Here is an 18,655-nt window from a genome sequence, read left to right as displayed (position 1 = left end):
TGCGTGTTGGACTATGATTCTGCAGACCAGGGTTTGAATCCCGGCTCAGCCATAAAATCCCAGTGGGGGACTTTGGGCAAGAAGTCACACTCAGCCTCAAAGGATGGCAATGGCAAGCCCTCTCTGAAGAAACGTGACAAGGAAACCCCAGAATAGGTTCATGTTAGGGTTGCCATATACTGGAAATGACACTCATAGCAACATGTATATGTGTATGTGTGTGTGTGTAATTTTTAACCAGCGTTAACAGTGCATTTCCATCCTTCTGTTGCAAAGCTGCAAATACAGATGAACCCATGATTTATTTATTTAATTTACTGTTTTAGTCCTAGTATTTCAAGAGATGGTTTAAATGCAACTGGCATAGTTCTCTTTTTGCATAAGGCTAGGAGTGAAGGCAGGTGTATCAGTCTTTGTCTGGCTGTGTCTGTGTGTATAGAGAAGACACTGGAGACCTGCAGCCTGGTTATTACACGCCAGGTGTTTCAGAACAGCAGGACTTTATGTTCTGAAACCTAACACCCGACCTCTACTCGCTGGTGCAGAACAACGCGGGGGGGGGGGGGGAACGCACCCACACATCCTCTTCAAGAAAGCATAGGTGGGTAAATCCATCTCACCATGTCTGGGTACACAGTGTTTTCACACAGCTTTTGTTCTCGATGCAAACCGGTTCATGAAAGTGGCGTGCCAAAACAAAATGTGGTAAACCTCCAGGTTTTGCCTTCTTTCTTTTTAGAAAATGCAAACCACTGAACTCTTGGTGCAAGGGAGACCCCATTTCCATTGACTGTAGATACACACATGTATAGGTCTAGACATTTTAATCACAAAACTGAACCCCCCAAAAACTGGATTGACTTATCCATGGATCAGTGCAAGTATTGTACTTTATCTCTTTATTTCTTATTCTCTGAGTAGTAGTGAAAGGCAACAGTTTAGTGCATCCCGGAAGAACTGAGAAGAAGCACCAACCCTCTCCACTGACCCCATTTTGGGAAGAAGGTAGAATATAAATCCTATAGATGACACGCTTTCTGCTGCAGTGCCACTTTTTGAATGCCTAGGAAGGAAAATGGCAGCGGTGGCAGCTCTTTGGTGCTTCCCCTTCAAAGGAGTGCCAAGAGGAATAGGTATTTGAAGGGTTTGAATAAGACATTTATGTATGTTTTGTCAGCTTTCCAGTGTCCTGGTTCACCAAATACCTACAAAGGCTGGCTGGGAGGGAACCTCCAACTGATAATGCAGGCAGAGGCAATGAATTACAAGCAGCTACAAAGCATCCTCACCTGGGAGAGTCCCTTAAGAGATAGGTGTTGGTCAAGCAGCCCAAGTCAAGGGAGGCAACAAGAACAAAGGTCAACATGGTCCAAAGTTCAAAGAAGCCAGGTCTGAATTAGGAATGCAGGAGTCTAAACACAAATAACATGTTTCCAGCAACTCCTTAAGCAAACTCAACTCTTAAATAGCCTGGCACCAGCTGGCTCTAATCAGTGCTTGCTTGCTGCTTAACCTGGCTGAGCATCTTTGCTCTCTCTATCTTTGGCTGGATCCTTTTGTTCCTCCTCCTTGATGGAGGCCTTAAGAGTCCAGCTGTGTCCTCTGTTTCATCAGCTCCAGCTGAGTCTTGCCCTTGTCTTGCTGACTGAGGCTGCAGTTCACCAGGAGGAGCTGGCTGAAGCTCTGCAATAGGGAGAGCTGCAGGCTCTTCTCCATCTGGAAGACTTGCCTGGGTCCCTTCCTCAGCCTCTGCATTGGACTCTTCCTCCAGGTCCCAGTCCTGCAGCTCCTGGCCCATGACATTCAGGGTTAAAATCAGACAAAGCTATCTGAAATGGCTGGTAATGCAATCGCAATATTGCTTTGCTCTGCCTTTCCACCCTTTTTGACATGTGTGCATTTTCTTAGCCCCACATGTACCTGGCTGCCTCCTCACACACTGCATAGCTACCACTGACCATTGTTCTCTCCTCCTCCATCCAGTCTTTAGGATGAGCACAAATAGTTATGCTCCACCAAAATACAGCATTTGCTATTATCTGCGATCTTTGCCAACCATGGCAATTCTGGGAACATGGATAATGATCTGTGAATGGAGATGCCATTTAACTATTATGAGCGGCAGCTATTGGCTGACATGTTCCCCCAAGAGTTTTAATATGAAAAACTGTGTCCCCCCAAAACAAGGACCTCTCAGAGATACACAGTTCTTTTCAAAGACTGCTTTCAAACATGCATGCTCCACCACTCAATGAGATCTAGTGATATCTGGCACTTGTGAACGAATGGCCTTTTAAACCACCAACATTTGAGATTCAGACTTCCCTAAAGCGACAAAGGCAATGCTTTGCTGGTCATACATTGAGTTGCCAGCTTCCTGATAGTAACTAAAGTGGTGCTGCCTATGTGGAATTATTTTTTGGGACAAGCTGCCAGTGGACCTATCCAGATAACAGTATTAATAACAGTATTAAGTAGAGCTGTGAGCATACATTATAGTACACAGAATCGGGTGTGGATGTGCACTGCCTCTATCCATTGCCTTTTTGTCATGTTTGCACTGACTCTTGTTCCACATACTTCATGCTACATTGGTATTCAGTACCAGGATTGCAAAGATATGCTTGACCAATGCTTGGTTTGGTGGAAGACAGTAGCAAAAGAGGAATGCTGCCTTACAAAAGGATGGACTCCACCAAAAAAGCCATGACTGAGTTCAATTTGTGGTACCTGAACATGGCTGTAGATGTCAGGGTGTCTTAAAGGTCTTTTATCCATATGGTTGCCATAAGTCGAAGCAGTCAGCAACACCTGTTCCACCAATATTTACAACATGCTGAAGCAGTGTAGGTTTCTGGCCACTGAGAGGAGGGATGAATATGGACAGATGCATGCATGCATGAACTAGCCCTAAGAGGGGAAAAATCCCATACTGCAAGGTAGCACAGACGTTTACTTTAATATTTACATTTAAAATTACTCTCTCTCTTTTTATTCCTGTACAGCTGTCTCCTCCTTGTATGGCACCGGGTTGATTTTTCCAAAAATAAAACCAATGGTCATAAAGACAGACTGTGTATGGATTCCACTAACTGTGTCAGAGGAGGGGGAGGCACTAGAACGCGACATTCGGCCCGAGGGTCTTAAGGAGCTCTATGCGTCTGCGGAGGGGGGATTTTGAAGGAGGGGGACATCACGGCACTGCCTTCAACGCAGCCATGCGCGATCCTAGGTTTTCTTGGAGGTAATATAAGAGGTGAAGTTCATAGTGCTCTCCAGACTCAGGGACTCGGATGCTGTGTCTTTCCTGGGGATAAATCTTAAGAGAAAAGAAAAGAAAAGAAGAGTGTTAGTCACTCTATATATCTGTTTTTTAATGTATTTATATATACAGAGAGCCAGTGTGGTGCAGTGGCTGAAGGGCTGGACTGTGACTCCGGAGACCAGGGTTCGATTCCCTGTTCAGCCATGGAAACACACTGGGTGGCATTGGGCAAGTCACACTCTCTCAGCCTCTCTGAACAAACCGTGCCAAGAAAACCCCATGATAGGTTTGCGATACACCAGAAACGACTTGAAAGCATGCAATAACAACAAGTTACATTGACCCATGGATAAGCAGACTCATTTTGGGGAGGTCAATTTATGACTAACATTTCTAGATTCATACAGTCCATGTATATACAGTATATAGATGGCAGAATTCTATAGGACTGAGTCATGGCTGTAAAAGCGGTGTCAACCTGCATTATTTCTAGTGCAGATGCACCTTATATCCTTCCTAAAATGAGGTGCCCAGAACTTAATGGCCTACTCCATTGGCCGTTTTTCACTGTTTTATAATTATTTTATCTATGTAATTTGTATTTGATTACATCAGTTAACAGATGAATTCCTCCTTACCTGCAGATCATAAGGCTTCCCAGCCCTGACCAGAAAACTCAGCAAGATACTAGTGTGTGCAAAGTGAACATTTTCATCTAAGAACCCGTGAAGTAGCAGCAACCTGTTGGGCCTGGAGACACAAGCAGGAGAACACATAATCAATTTAAAACTTCTGAACTGTTTAGACTTAAGGGCAATACGGTGGATTGAAATCTCAACCTTTTCCACAGCATTGCAATGCAATGCATTGCAATCCACATCTCAAGCAGTAAGATAGCCAAGGGAGAAGGAAAGCTTCCCATATCACAACTAAGTTTTGCAACAGAAACATGATCAGGTCTAGAAATGCATTGCTTAATAGATATTAGAATCACAGAATCACTGAGTTGGAAGAGATTATGTTATATTATGTTATATTATATTGAGAAAATATATCCTACTGTGTTCTTGAGTCGTTTTGGATATGGATGTGAATTATAAAGCACAACTTTGCTTAGGTGAAGCAAATTATTTCCCTCTAATTTTGGCTAATAGGAAAACTTTTAACAAAGCAAGGCTGGTCAATTGAATTATCCCACCTCCTTCGTTTCTTTGCTCTTGGGGCACCTCTCTTAGACATCCCAGGATATAAAACATAACCCCCTTCATCTTCATCTGGGACTGTATCCACACTGCCGAAATAATCCAGTTTGACACCGCTTTTACTGCCATGGAGCAATGCTATGGAAATCTGGACATGGTAGCTTGCTGTGGCACTAGAGCCTTGCAACAAACTGCCATGCCCAGAATATCATGGTATTGAGCCATGGCAGTTAAAGTGGTGTCAAACCGGATTATTTCTGCAGTGTGGATGGACTATGGGAAGAAGCAAGGCTAACCCACACCCATCTACTTGGGTGGCCCACCTAACCGATGCCCTTAATTAACACAAGGCCTAATTACCTAATCTGAGTCAAAGGGAGGTCTGCTTGTTAATATCTCCAAGCCAAAAGTTAATACCTTAATGACAATCAGACTCAAGGAGATTACTCCTAATGAGACCTGATTATGTAAATGCCCATTCCGGTTTATGAAGAAGCTTTTCTTGTTTTTTTAAAAAAATACCATACAATTATTTAAGCGTTTAATGAGGCAGGAAATGAAGTATTCGGGTGGGATTTCAAACGTCAGAGAAGAAGGCAAGGGGAAGAAAGAGAGAAGACCAGCTCTTACTCGGAAGGAAATTTATCTGCTTGCATAGCGACAGAGCCAAGGTAATAGCCCTGTTCGTTGTTATCCGGGTGGCCCATGTAACGCTCGGTGTATCCGGTGTCGTAGAACAACCACAGCGTGACGGGCGCCCCAGCCACAGCGACCTGCAGGGAAGTTAAAAAGAAAAAGATCAGCCGCTGGGACTGAACCCTGGGATCCCAGAACTGGAAGAGACCCCAAGGGCCACCCAATCCAACCCCCTTCTGCCATGCAGGAAGACACAATCCATCAATGATTGGAAGGTTAATCTATCTATCTATCTATCTATCTATCTATCTATCTATCTATCTATATTCCTAGATTTGGAATGGATTCCAAGGGCCATCCACTCCAACCCCATTCTGCCATTCAGAAAGACACAATCAATCAATGATTGGAAATTTATCTATCTATCTATCTATCTATCTATCTATCTATCTATCTATCTATCTATCTACAGTATTGATATCCCTCTCTTCAGCCCTAAAGGCTCTCAGAGTGGCTATAATATAATATATTGGGCAATCCTATCATAATTTCATAGAATCCTAGAGTTGGAAGAGGCCCCAAGGGCTATCCAATCCAACCCCCTTCTGCCATGCAGGAAGACACAATCAATCATTGATAGAAGGTTAATCAATATATTGGGAAATCTTATTATAGTTTCATAGACTCCTAGAGTTGGAAGGGACCCCCAATGGCCACCCAATCCAACCCCATTCTGCCATGCAGGAAGATACAATCCATCAATGATTGGAAGGTTAATCAATACATTGGGAAATCCTATCATAGTTTCATAGAATCCTAGAGTTGGAAGAGACCCCAAGGGCTATCCTGTCCAACCCCTTTCTGCCATGCAGGAAGACACAATCAATCATTGACAGAAGGTTAATCAATATATTGGGAAATCTTATTATAGTTTCATAGAATCCTAGAGTTGGAGGGGACCCCCAATGGCCGCCCAATCCAACCCCATTCTGCCATGGAGGAAGATACAATCCATCAATGACTGGAAGGTTAATCAATACATTGGGAAATCCTATCATAGTTTCATAGAATCCTAGAGTTGGAAGAGACCCCCAAGAGCCATCCAACCCCATTCTGCCATGCAGGAAGACACAATCAATGATTTAATCGCTTCATTTTACAGTGTAAGAAATGCAATTCCGAGACAAGCCCTTCAATTAACTTAAGGTCAACCAAAACAATTTACTTTAAAAGAGTGCTTTTTAAAGAACAATGATTACTGACAACATCTGAACCACATTTTGTCACTTAAATTTTCTGATTTAGTCCCACACATGAATGCAAGAAACTGTTTCCTTTTCCCAACCCTGAGACAAGCATACCTTGAAGATGTCTGGCCTCTGAAGCAACGCCGTGAGAGAGAGGTACCCGCCGTAGGACCAGCCGTGAATGCCTACCCGATCTAAATCTATGAATTCATATCGGGAAGCCAAGTACTGCAAACCTTCCACTTGGTCACTAATTTCAATTTGGCCCTGGTGGAAAAATAACATTTTGTAAGGAACCTGCTTTTGGTGGAGGTGCTGTGGTCCACCCCTGAGCCCTATACACAAAGTGTAGATGGTTCGCTTTGTGAACATAGGAGGAAACGTTCATCCTCTGAAATCTCCAGTTCAAAAGATTCCTGCCAGGCAATAAGGCTGAGAAATTAAGAATCACTAGTAGATAGGATTCAACAATGGTTGTAATCATGCTGGTGTTATATTCACACATATATTCTCTTATACATGTGGCTGCACTATTTATGACTGTTGTGCCACAGATATATTCAGCTCATGGTTGCATAAACTGAGTTCTGCAAAAATGTAAGCACTGCACATGCAGGTACAATTCAGATGTATCCATGTCTCTGAATTTAGTATGCAAAGGGATCTTGCTGAATGTAGTATTTAAAGGGATCTTGCAAAATGTTTGAGATTAACTGTATGAAAGAAGTTGTAGTATGAATTTTCATAGACTTGGTCTAGAGGCAGCTCCAAGGCAGTCTGTGCCATCGTTGAACAATTCTGATCACTAGCGCATGTGTGCTGTTGCAGCTTCATGCTCTGCTAGTGTCTAATCGGATCTTGGCCACTCAAGTCGATGGACAGAGTTGGTGTAAGACAGTTTATAATCGTTTTTAAATACTTTCCGAAGCACTCAGCTAACTGCAATATGGATGAACCATTGGTGGCTCTCTTGAGGTGGCTGGAATACAACACCCATCATCCCTACACTGAGTTGGAGTGATGGGACTTGCAGCCCAACATTATGTGCCCAGATCTTGAGTTTAAACAAGAAAATGGTCTCCTGTTATTGCCAGCATCCTTATTCACCCAAAAACTTATTCTACGCTCTGCTGAGAAATTGCAAAGCCCACATCAGCTCAACCTCCATTTTGCAGACTTACCATCTTATGTTTAAAGGCACCTTCGAAGTTCAAACCTCGGTGGCAAGAGCCCCTGTTGTCAATCACCACAACGGCGTAACCCAAGGAAGCCAGCGTGTTCAAGCGGAAATATTTGACCCCTTTAAACCTGTTGTTCACCAGCTGCACCTAGAAGGAAACATTGGAAAAAACCTTCCATTTCATACATGGAAGTGCTCAAAAATTCACTTCTTTAAAAAATTAACATATACAGTACCTAACATAAAAGCTTTAAAACCGAAATAAAGGCAGAGGAAAGTGTGAAAAGAAGAAGATAGGGATGTAATATATTGGTATCTTACAGGTAAGTTCCCTGATGGAGGGTCTGGTCTAAAATGCCCACATTCAGTTCAAGGTGGTGCATGCAGCTGTATACTGTACACTGTGTATGTATGTGTTTATGCATTTGGTTGTGCGCACAGTTGCCCACCCCTGCAACAGACTTACCTGGGGGCCGCCATATATAAAAAGCACAGTTGGATATTTCTTCCCAGGTTGTAGATTGTGAGGCTTATACATCATCCCATAAAGCACAAATCCTGAGGAACTCTCAAAGGAGAAGATCTCGGGGGGGATGTAATCTGGGAGAGGACCTACAGGAAAAGAAAGGAGTTGTCTATTGTTGTCAAGGAAGGAAGGAGCAGAGGGACAAGTGCTCACATCCGGGATTGAATACCCACAGACTTCTACCAATACAGTTGGCCCTCTTTATCCATGGATCTTTTAATCCATGGATTCAAGCATCCACAGCTTGAAAATATTCAAAGAAAGAATAGATTTCAAATAGCAAACCTTGATTTTGTCATTTTATAGAGAGGACACTATTTTGCTCTGCCTTTCTATTTATAGATTTTGTTATCCAAGGGGGATCCTATAACCAAACCCCAATGGATAACAAGAACCCTGCAAAATTAATGCAATTTGATGCCACTTTAACTGCCATGGTTCAATGCTATGCAATTCTGGGATTTGTAGCTTTGTGAGATATTTCTCCTGCTCCGTCAGACAGTTAAAGCAGTGTCAAAGTGCATTAATTTTGCAATGCGGCAGCACCTTGGGACTCCTGCTGGATCTGGGACAAATGCCATTCGATCTCTTCCGCAGCATTAAGTATAACAGGGAGGTTACCTGTAGAATCTAAAATGGTGGCCCAAAATTCCTTTGACTTGTTGGCAATGTTGTCTTCCAGGCCGGTCAGTTTATAGAGGGACACCTGGTGCGGGGTCTTTTGGCTGCTGAATTTAGAAATAACCATGTCACAGTTCTGGGGAAAAGGATAAGAAGCCATGACAGACCGTGCAATGATATCGCCTTGTATGCACAATTCCCTCCAAAGGAACAAAATGGACACTGAAAGCCCACCCTCTTCCTAATAATAATAAAATACAAATTTTCCCTAAGCAAAATAAGAGGGAGATGCTGTGTTTACTACCCAATAGCCATAAATGTCATTACTGGTGTTTACTGCTCAATGCTGAGCAATACTCAATCTGTATACAATCAATAAATGCAACCAAATTTCTTAACCCAAGTCGATGGCATCACACTACTTTCCCCTATTTAGGGGGAAACAAGACAAAGGCACAAAGAGGCAGGGAAAGTACCTGGCTGACGCAGCAGGCGTGTGAGAAACCGCTTTCCGTCAGCCGCTTGACTTCTCCTGGGTTTTCGTAGCTAGCAACGTACAAGTGATGCTCCAAGGGAGTATCCTTCGTACCTTCAAAATATACCAGTTTTTTAGCTTCATCGACCCGGATCTAATAAGAAACATACACATAAAAAAACCAGAAATGACCCGAGTTTGCAAACATCCGTCGAAAATTTCATCAACTGAAAATGACTTCATGTTTAGTCAGTTTCAATTGCCAAAGGGGGACCTTAATTCGCTGAAAGATATATACCGTATATACTCATATTTAGGTTAAAAAATTGACCTCAAAAACCTAAGTCGACTTATCCATGGGTCAATGCAAGTACACTGTATTTTAGCACATATATACCTAAATATATATATACAATGAAGAGTTTAATCTGTTGTACAAGTTGAGAACCACTTGTTATTACAGGCTGAGTCTCCTTTATCTGAAATGCTTGGGACCAGACCTTTTTGGAACATTTGCATGTACATAATGCAATATTTTGGAGACGGGACCCAAGTCTAAACACGAAATTCATTTACGTTTCACACGCACCTTATACTCAGAGCCTGAAGATAATTTTATATGCTATTATCTTTTAGTAATTTTGCACAAAGAACAAAGTTTGCGTACAATGAAATATCACAAGGCGAAGGTGTCACTTTTTATCCAGCCATGTGGACAATTCTAGAATATTTTGGATTTCAGAATATAATTCAAGGCAAGAGTTTAATCTCCCCTCTGAAGAAACTTGCCAAGAAAACCCCATGACAGTGTTTCCTTAGGGTCGCCTTAAGTAAAAAAAAAAAAAAAAGACTTGGAGACAAACAACAACAACAACGGGCATTTATTATAACATGAGACATCCAAATATCAGAGAAGAGCAAAACAAAAGGGCTTACATTGGAACCATGCCGGCCAAGGACTTCCCATTCCCCGCTAGTAATTGGAAGCTCTTCTTTAATGGGGCACAAGAAATCACCTGCAAAAGAGAAAGAGATTAAAATGATACAGGTCCCTGTGCAAATTCTCCTGCTTGTCTGTCCGGCACAACGTCCATTTCCCCATACCATTAATAAAATACTAGGAGGCATGGGCAATTATGCTTCCATTTTCTTAGGGATCATTCTACCCAAGACAGCACTTACACTTACATCTCACAACTACAAAAGCCAGAATCCTGTTGATGTATCACACCAGTGTAAAAATGGTTGTGTAGGAAGTACACAAGTGTGATGCAGACAACCATTCTGCAAGCACCTACACACTGACCTCTTTCACACTTTTGATGCGGTGGTTGCGGAGCAATTTGGCTATTGTGCAATAGGGGAGATCAAGACCTACTTCACAATTGCTTTCACAACTGTGGGATGACAGACACCTACCCCGGTGTACATTTACAATAGGCTAAAAGTTTGCAGGCTCTATACATTAAATATGTATAGATTCTATGCAGGCTAAAGGTATATAGGATCAATGCTGGTGGGTCCCGGCCTTCCATCACAAGCTGGAACCCTGCCAATAAAAGTTAGCAGCAAACTGAAAAAAGGCCATCAAAGCAAGTGAAAAATGCGCATATTGGAGGGCGTTCAGTGGTCTAACACAAAGCAGATTTGGGGACTTTGTGCCCAAGCGCATGGTGCACACCCGTGATTCTGAAGCAACAACAACAACGGCCGCAGCTGTTTACTTGGAGTAGGGAGCCCTCCATTTGACCGCTTGTATCTGCTCTCCTTTAAAACGGTAGTGATTCTGTAGAGGTGCCGAAATCCCGTCCTGCACTCAGAGGCGAAGATGAACTCAATCACATCCTCATGGGTTTGAGGGAAGACGTGGAAGATATCATGGATCTGTGGGACAAAGAAAGATTGAGAGCGAAAGCCAAGGGTATGATGGTTGAAACCCATCCCTCCTTATTGAAACTTTGAAATTGCCGATAATTTCACTAGGCAATATTAACGCTTGTTGGTCAGTTCTGGCAATAAACATCCCTGGAGTGGATCTACAGTTTCTTAATGAAGTTTTTCTGAGTTTTGACTACTAAAGCCTGGATTTCTGAACTAAGTATCCTGTTGGACCTGACACCTTCCATGCAATCAGACCTTTTAAAATATTCTACAACATCACAGCAGCAAACCAAATAGCAATGGCCAAGAGCTGGATCTCAAGAGGCTCAACTCTTACATTTATCCAGACGTCTGTAGTTTCTTCATAAATGATCAATGGCGTGACAGAGTCAGGCACAGCATCCATCAGTTTCTGCCTCTCCATGGCATCATCTTCCACAGCAATGAACAACGCTGGGGGCAGCAAGGTAATCTGGAGCCGCGTTTGGGAGCGGTCGAGCAAAATGGCCCAAGCGCTGAAAGGAAGAAAGGAAAATCAGAAACAGCAGTAGGTACTACTGAGCAATATGGTTTCATGGCAAGAAAGGCCCATTCATATCAATGGGAATCACTTCCAAGAAAGTGCCTAGAACTGGGTGTTCAACGGCAGCAGATGATGGCGATGCCCAGTACAGATATAAGACGACTATAGTCTCACATATGCACCATGAAAGTCCCCACATTTGGTGGCCATAGCAGTGAGATGAGAGTAAGTTCTCACTTTGGTGGTAGAGATAGGGATGGAAGATCCCTGGGTCTCTGAGTCATTATAAGGCAGTTTCCAACACTTTTAAGAAAATGCATGTGAACTCGGCCAATTCTTCTGCATATGGTTTAAAGCCCTGCAATGCAAGGAATGGCTTTAAAAGTTTGTCTCCAGGAGTGAATTAAGGTGGGCTTAGAATGTCCCAATTCGAATCCAGAGCTGCTGTGGAAACAAGAGACAAGGGAAAATACGCACTATTTCCCTTCCCGAGTCCATCCTGCTCTGGCAATATATTCCACGCCGTCGAACAGGATTTCAAAGGGCTGGACGAGCTCTTTGTCGACAACATCAGAAATCTGCCAGAAGAAGAAGGGAAACATAGATCAGAAAAGTTGCATTGGGAGGGCATTTTGGCTGGCCAATAAAAGTATCACTGTTTTGTCGATTTTGAGGTTTTAAACCAGGCATGTTTACATTTTGGAATAAACCACTTATAACCCCCCCCCCCCCCCCCCAAAAGGCTTTCTAAGGCTGAAAGACTCTCCTTCTTTTCTCTACAATGTTTCGGTTCTCACAGAATGCCTAATAGTCAAAATCATTTTGACTTACTCTGCCGTCCACATCGATCATTATTTCGGCCAACTTGAAAGTTACTTTGGGGTTTGCAGTGCCTAGAATGGAAGCGACAGTCACAAAAGAAATTAGTTGACACAAGCTTTATTTTATTTTAGTTTTACTCGCAGGAACGAATAATTTTGTATTCCCAATGATGCTTCATTCTGCTTGTTGTCTGAATCAGAGATTCGCCCACTCATTCATTCTCAACGCTGGTTCATACACTAAGGATCAAAATTGGCTTGTACTTAAAACACAGCAGGATCACACCTCACCTGTTTTGGGATAACGGAAGGAATCCGTCCTTCTGGTCTCCAACATGGGGGACGTGACGTGGATGATCTCCACCTCCGACTCATCATTCTCTTCATAAAGAATCCTGAGGATCTTGCCTCCTCCAGAAGCTGCCAAGAAAGACAGAGCAATTTTACTTACTATATATCCTCACGTATAAGTCTAGAAATTCAGGTTAAAAAATGGACCCAAAAAAACTGAATTGACTTATCCATGGGTCAATGTAAGTACTGTACTTCAACTTGTATATTTATATATGCATTTGTCCCTCCATATTTGCTAGGGCTCGGGGTGCAAAATCCCAGTGAATATGGAAAAACCACAAATAACAAAAACGCCATATTTTGACCTGAGAGGACAGCTCTCTAGGAATCTCTAGGTCTTCCAGCGCAACTCTGTGGTCAACGTCCGACAGACACTGACCATAGAAACTGCACCGGAGGAGCTACTATGCCTAGTAGAGTATTCTTTCTAGGAATCTCTAGGTCTTTCAGTGCAACTTTTAGTTAATGTTACCACAGAGTTGCACTGGAGGACCTAACTATTCCTAGACAGAACATATTAATCAAATCCGCAAATATCAAATCCGCAAATATGGAAGGATGTGAGAGAGAGAGAGAGAGAGAGAGAGAGTGAGTGTGTGTGTGTGTGTGTGTGTGTGTATATATATATATATATATTCCCCTGGTGAAAGGCAAGAGTTTAAGCTTTCCTATAAGCACTGACCCCCTTCTACTCTCTCATGCATTCAGCCTTTAGTATGAATATAAATAGTTGTGCCTGCTGTAATTTTGTAAGTTCTTTGCAAAGTTTTCCTTTGCTTTGACCTTTGCATCTTTCACTACAGGCCCCTAAGTTTTACCCTTGATGTATCCAAGGGTCATATCAAAATCCATCATTTTGGCCCCAAAACCTGCCCTCAGCTTACAGTCAAATACATACGGTAATCAGAACTCCAAACCGCAGTTCAATTGAATGCTTAAATCAGAGGTAGCAAATGCAAAGCCCTCCCAATGTTGTTGGACTGCAGTTAACCAGCAGCCTGAGTCAGCAGAGCCAATTTCATTCATATTTTTACAGTGGTTATCGGGTGCCAAGGTCCCCACCGTACAAACATACAACACACAACACCAGTTTAAAACACAAAAATCCTGGGATCTGGGTGCTTTTGCATACTCACTTGGCTCTGCCCTGGGACACCACCAGTATGCTGTGTATCTATCGAATTCCTCTTGAAGCACAAACGTAGCAACCCCGGCGGATTTTGGGTCTTCCTCGATGTTGGCAAATTCTACACAGACAGTGCAAGGAATGTTTTGTTTTGTTTTTCAGTAAAGAGGGCAACTTTGGGGAGGAAATTCGGCACATGCATGAGCATCACACAGTGGTTCTCCCGAGTCCTGTGTTTCTTTTCTTTTGCATTCAGTAGCTATCGAATACGCTTAGGGCCCATTTGAGTTACCCGAAACTTTCCCATGAAAAACCCATGATTAGGGTCGCCATAAGTCAGAAACAACTTGAAGTCACACAACAACATTAGTTCATCAACAGAAGTGTTATTGGCAAACATGTGCAACACTTAAGCATGGCTTGCTTTTCTCCTTCTTAATAACAGAATTGGGGTTAAGAACTGGTCACAAACCAATATGCTTGAAGTGGGCTCCTAAACCATGATTTGCTTTATCTAGGGTTAAGCGTTGTATCAGCACTAAGCAAACCATGGTTAAGACCCTTTCCTTAAAAGGTTTTGCTGGAGTCTACCTATCATCCATTCATAGGGTCAAGGTAAGTCCTATCATGGTTTTAATGAACATTTGGGGGGTCTTAACTAAGGATCCCAAAGAAAGGCAACAAACTATGGTTAGTGTTCATCAATTCCCAACAAGCCTAAAGTGCTGTCACCTTTGTGAACAAAGGTCAGTCTCCTTTCTTCCTTGGTTTCCAGATTGGAGATCCAGATGTCACTGCTGTGGATAAAGGCAATCCAGTTGGGATCCGCTGGACATATCTTGGGATCCATCCGTATGTTTGGGCAACTTGTCTCCACCAAACTGGGCCTCAAAGGCTGTTTCTGCAAATGTGAGCAAGAAAGGAAAAGGACATTTGGAAAGGGCTCAGCTGCTCTTGCTCCCTTGGGGATCCCAAAATTCATTTCTACCAACCTGTTCCAACTCACCGTGAACCCACGGGGGCCGCCATCTTTCACGTGGTAAATCCCGCTCCCCGCTTGGAACAAAAACGTCCCGCTTTCCTGGTGGTAATCGTAAGAGGCAATCCCGATCGTCCCGATCCGCTTCCTCTCCCGCAACAACTCCTCCTCGCGGGAGTACATCCCGTAGTCCAAGCTAGCCTGATATGGGAAGGAGATAGTCTCAGAAAGGATGGACTACAACCTGTTTCATCTTTGTGTTACTAATAGGGCTAGCTTTTTGTTTTCTTAAACTGACATTTGATGCATCTACACTGTAGAAAATAATGCAGACTGACACCACTTTAACTGCCATGGTTCCATTTTATAGACCCCTGGGATTTGTAGTTTTGTGAGGCATCAACACTTTATTGGTAGCAAAGGCTAAATACCTTGCAAAACAACAAATCCCTGGATTCCATAGGATGGAGCCATGGCAGTTAAAATGGTATCAAACTGAGTTTTTTCTTTAGTGCAAATGCAGCCTGCTTGAATTGAAAGAGGACTTGCATCACAACTAACTTTGGCTGCATTTTGCTCAAGGATGTCTTGCATTCTTTTCCTCCAGTCCAAGGCCATCAACAGTAAAATGCTCTTTAGCTGGATAGGAGAATGTATCCCAACAGAAGGCCATTTGCAAAACGCACCAAAGCCAAGCATCTTAAAAGTGGAAAATGCTTTAAATTTTTAATCACTGAAGAACACAGCTGGGCAAGAAAGTAATCGGAGCTATGAAGTTTTCCATTCTAGCTTCTGCTTAATGGTTCTCGTCCTCTAATAAATGCAGCTCACTCAGACAAGGCCTTGGGGAAAAATGTGCACTGGAAAGAATATTGCTCAAAGACTTCTTGTATTCTTTCTCTCTGTAATGAAATAAGGACTGAAATGTAGAAGATGCAACCCACCTGAAAAAGGTCTAAGAGAGGCTTCCAGGAAAGCATGAGGACAGCGGCCTTGTTTACGCTCTTGGGAATATCGGAATAGAAAAGCGTGTTTTCCCTGTTCTCACCAGACATAGCTAAATATTAAAAACAGACAAAAATTGCATATGGGATTTTCTTGTTAGCAAAACATTGTGCAGAGCAATATGACAGAAGACCCGATTCAAGGTCAAAATAGGTGACTTTAAATTATGAAAGCCTCAATTCATCTGCATTTATAAAACATGCATTCTTCTAGGTGAGCACAGCTTCGTTCCACTGTAACAAAATATATTGCTCTCTTACTCCAGTGGTAAAGCAGGAGGTTGGTTGTTTCCTCCCCTTTAAGACCATGCAAAAAAAAAAAAAAAAAAAAAAAAAAAACCTTTTCCATTGCATTCAGAACTGACAATTATGGGAAATTATTAAAAATATTGTGTATAAAATTGCCTTCAAGCTCTGTGTATAAAGGTATATATGAAACATAAATGAATGTCACGTTTAGACTTGGGGCCTATCTCTTAAGACATCTCAGTATGTATATGCAAATATTCCAAAATCCGAAAACCTCCAAAATCCAAAACCATTCTGGTCCCAAGCATTTCAGATAAGGGAGACTCAGTCAATCCACTGATGAGAACTATGACCGAAAAACAATTGCAATGGCGGAGGCAGGAACCGAAACAAGTTCATCTGGATTGGAGTTCGCTCCCAAACAATACACTATAAATTGACATTTTGGTACTATTTGGGAATGCTGGAAGCAGGACACAGTTCCAACCTGTAAACTTACTTACCCAGGTAGTAGATCCTGTCTGAATGAGGCCCTTCTGGGTCATTTTTCTTCACGAATGTAAAGTCATGGGGTGCCTTAGCCATCAGGCATCCGTGGTATTTTCTTGTGTCCATCAGCAACTTCTTCAGGTGACTCCAGGAGTACCTTTCCACGTAGTACGGCTCCAACTTTGCCTTCTCTTCCGGGACCACATTCTCCTCGTTCTCTGCTGTTTCAAAGATTTCGAAGCCTGGCTGTTCAGTCTCCATCGCTGCTGCCATATTGCATGTTGCGTCTCTGGAAAGGGAAGACCCAAGGCGCACAATTCAAAGGGCTGGTTATGACCCATAAAATCCTATGCAGCCTGAGTCCAGTATTTCCCCTGGTCTGAGGGTCCATGTGTACTGTAGAAATAATGTAGTTTGACACCACTTGAAGCGCTGTAGCTCCATCCTATGGAATCCTGGGATTTGTAGTTTTACACTATACACACACACACACACACCACTCTCTTCCATGCCAGCATCGTCTGAAGATGCCAGCCACAGATGCTGGCCAAACATCAGGAATAAACTCTTCCAGAACATGGTCACATAATACACACACACACACACACAAAAACCAACCCACAAAAAACTATTATTATTATTATTACTGTATTTACGCAACTATAAGCCGACCTCATGTATAAGTCCAGGGCAGGTTTTAGGGCCAAAATTATGGATTTTGATATGCCCCTTGGATAAGTCGAGGGTAAAATTTAGGGACATGCAACCAAGGATCTAAATGATGAAGCCAAGGAAAACAATGAACCTAGAACATTCTGGCAGGCATCAAGGTTTTGGCTCACACTAAACGCTGGACGGTCAGTGCTTCTAGGAGAGATTGCACTCTTGCCTTTCACCAACGGACGATTCCCTTTTTAATAAGAGTTAAAGTATAGTATTGACACTGACTCATAGATAAGTCGACCTCGGTTTTTGGGGTCAATTTTTGGACTAACATTTCTAGACTGACACGTGAGTATATACAGTATTATTTTCTGTGTCTTTAGATCCGGCCTTCCTTCCAGAGCAGGGACTCAAGGCGGTTTACTAATCTCAAACAGTCCAATATTAAAACACTCCAAACCATGCAAGATACCAGTCTAAAAACCAACTGAACCATCCAAACCCTCCCTCCCAAGAAGTGTCCTGCAGCCTCCTTCCTCCTGGGCAGATAGAGGCACCCTTTCTTTCCAGGAGAGGATCCAAAGCCTCCCTTCCCTTGCCAATCCCTTGCCAATCATGCCTCTTACCAAGAAGCCTGGGCCTTGGGATCCTCCAAATCTGCTCCTTCTCTTGGTCTTGGTGGAGAAAGAAGCCTTCTCGGATCCCCCAAGATCCCTTGCCTCGCCTCGCCCTCTTCCTTGGTGCGCCCTTGGAGCAGAAGGGATGGAGGGGCTTCTCCTGGGCTCCCTTTTTGCGCAGGGCTTGGGGGCTGGCAGGAGCCCGGGGCAGGGGGCAGAGGGGGGCAGGGGGCACCCGGAGGGTCCGGAGGGTCAGTGGCTGGCTGGCTGGGTGCCCCCTTCAAGCCCTCTCCTGGCACCAAGGGCTCAAAGAGGGTCCCCCTGCCACCTCTCCAAAAGGCGCAAGGCTTGGCGAGGGCCCTTCGGCGCTTCTGCTGCTGCTCGGCTGCCAAGCGGGGCCTTTCCGCTTCCTCGGCTTCTCGGGCTCGGCTGCAGGAGGAAGGAAGGGAGGGAGGGAGGCACCGCCTGCTTCGACCCACACTGCCCCCAAAGGCAAGCCCAGAGCCCGCAGCCTTTGCACAGCTGGCCTCCTTCCCTGCCTCCTCCTGAGCTCCCAGGCCCTTGGCCACAGGGCAGCCAACCAGCCAGTCCTCCTTCCCCAGGGCCTGTCCTCCATCCCTCTAGCCTTCTGGCCAGCAGCCATTTCCAAAAGCCCAGGAGGAGTTCCTGCCCAGGAGGAATGCTTCTCTCCAGGAGGAAATGGCTCCAGGAGGACTCAGAAGCAGCAGGCTTTGACATTGGGACTGAAAAGTGTTTCTATATCCTGCTGTTCCAGGACTGTCCTCCATATTCCCTCT

General features: G+C 43.6%; 1 protein-coding gene across 1 annotated transcript; it reads right to left on the bottom strand.

Annotated features, from left to right (window-relative positions):
- Nucleotides 1–818: 818 nt before the first annotated feature.
- DPP8 (dipeptidyl peptidase 8) lies at nt 819–18,283 on the bottom strand. The gene is made up of 20 exons (XM_089539244.1): nt 17,868–18,283; nt 16,593–16,867; nt 15,781–15,893; nt 14,864–15,037; nt 14,590–14,758; nt 13,868–13,978; nt 12,669–12,797; nt 12,388–12,449; nt 12,034–12,134; nt 11,371–11,548; nt 10,877–11,036; nt 10,089–10,168; nt 9,154–9,306; nt 8,678–8,813; nt 7,997–8,142; nt 7,532–7,678; nt 6,465–6,617; nt 5,098–5,240; nt 3,904–4,015; nt 819–3,319 (listed from the first exon to the last, which is right to left on the bottom strand). The coding sequence occupies exons 2-20, from the start codon at nt 16,849–16,851 to the stop codon at nt 3,194–3,196; spliced, it is 2,652 nt and encodes an 883-aa protein (XP_089395370.1). The 5' UTR covers nt 16,852–16,867; nt 17,868–18,283; the 3' UTR covers nt 819–3,193.
- Between the last annotated feature and the right edge of the window lie 372 nt (nt 18,284–18,655).

This window comes from Sceloporus occidentalis, unplaced genomic scaffold, assembly GCF_023333645.1.
Source record: "Sceloporus occidentalis isolate IW3139 unplaced genomic scaffold, rSceOcc1.0.p SCAF_9, whole genome shotgun sequence".
Classification (NCBI taxonomy): Eukaryota; Metazoa; Chordata; class Lepidosauria; order Squamata; family Phrynosomatidae; genus Sceloporus; species Sceloporus occidentalis.
Note: the sequence above shows the minus strand (reverse complement) of the source record. Positions and strands in the feature narration are given on the sequence as shown.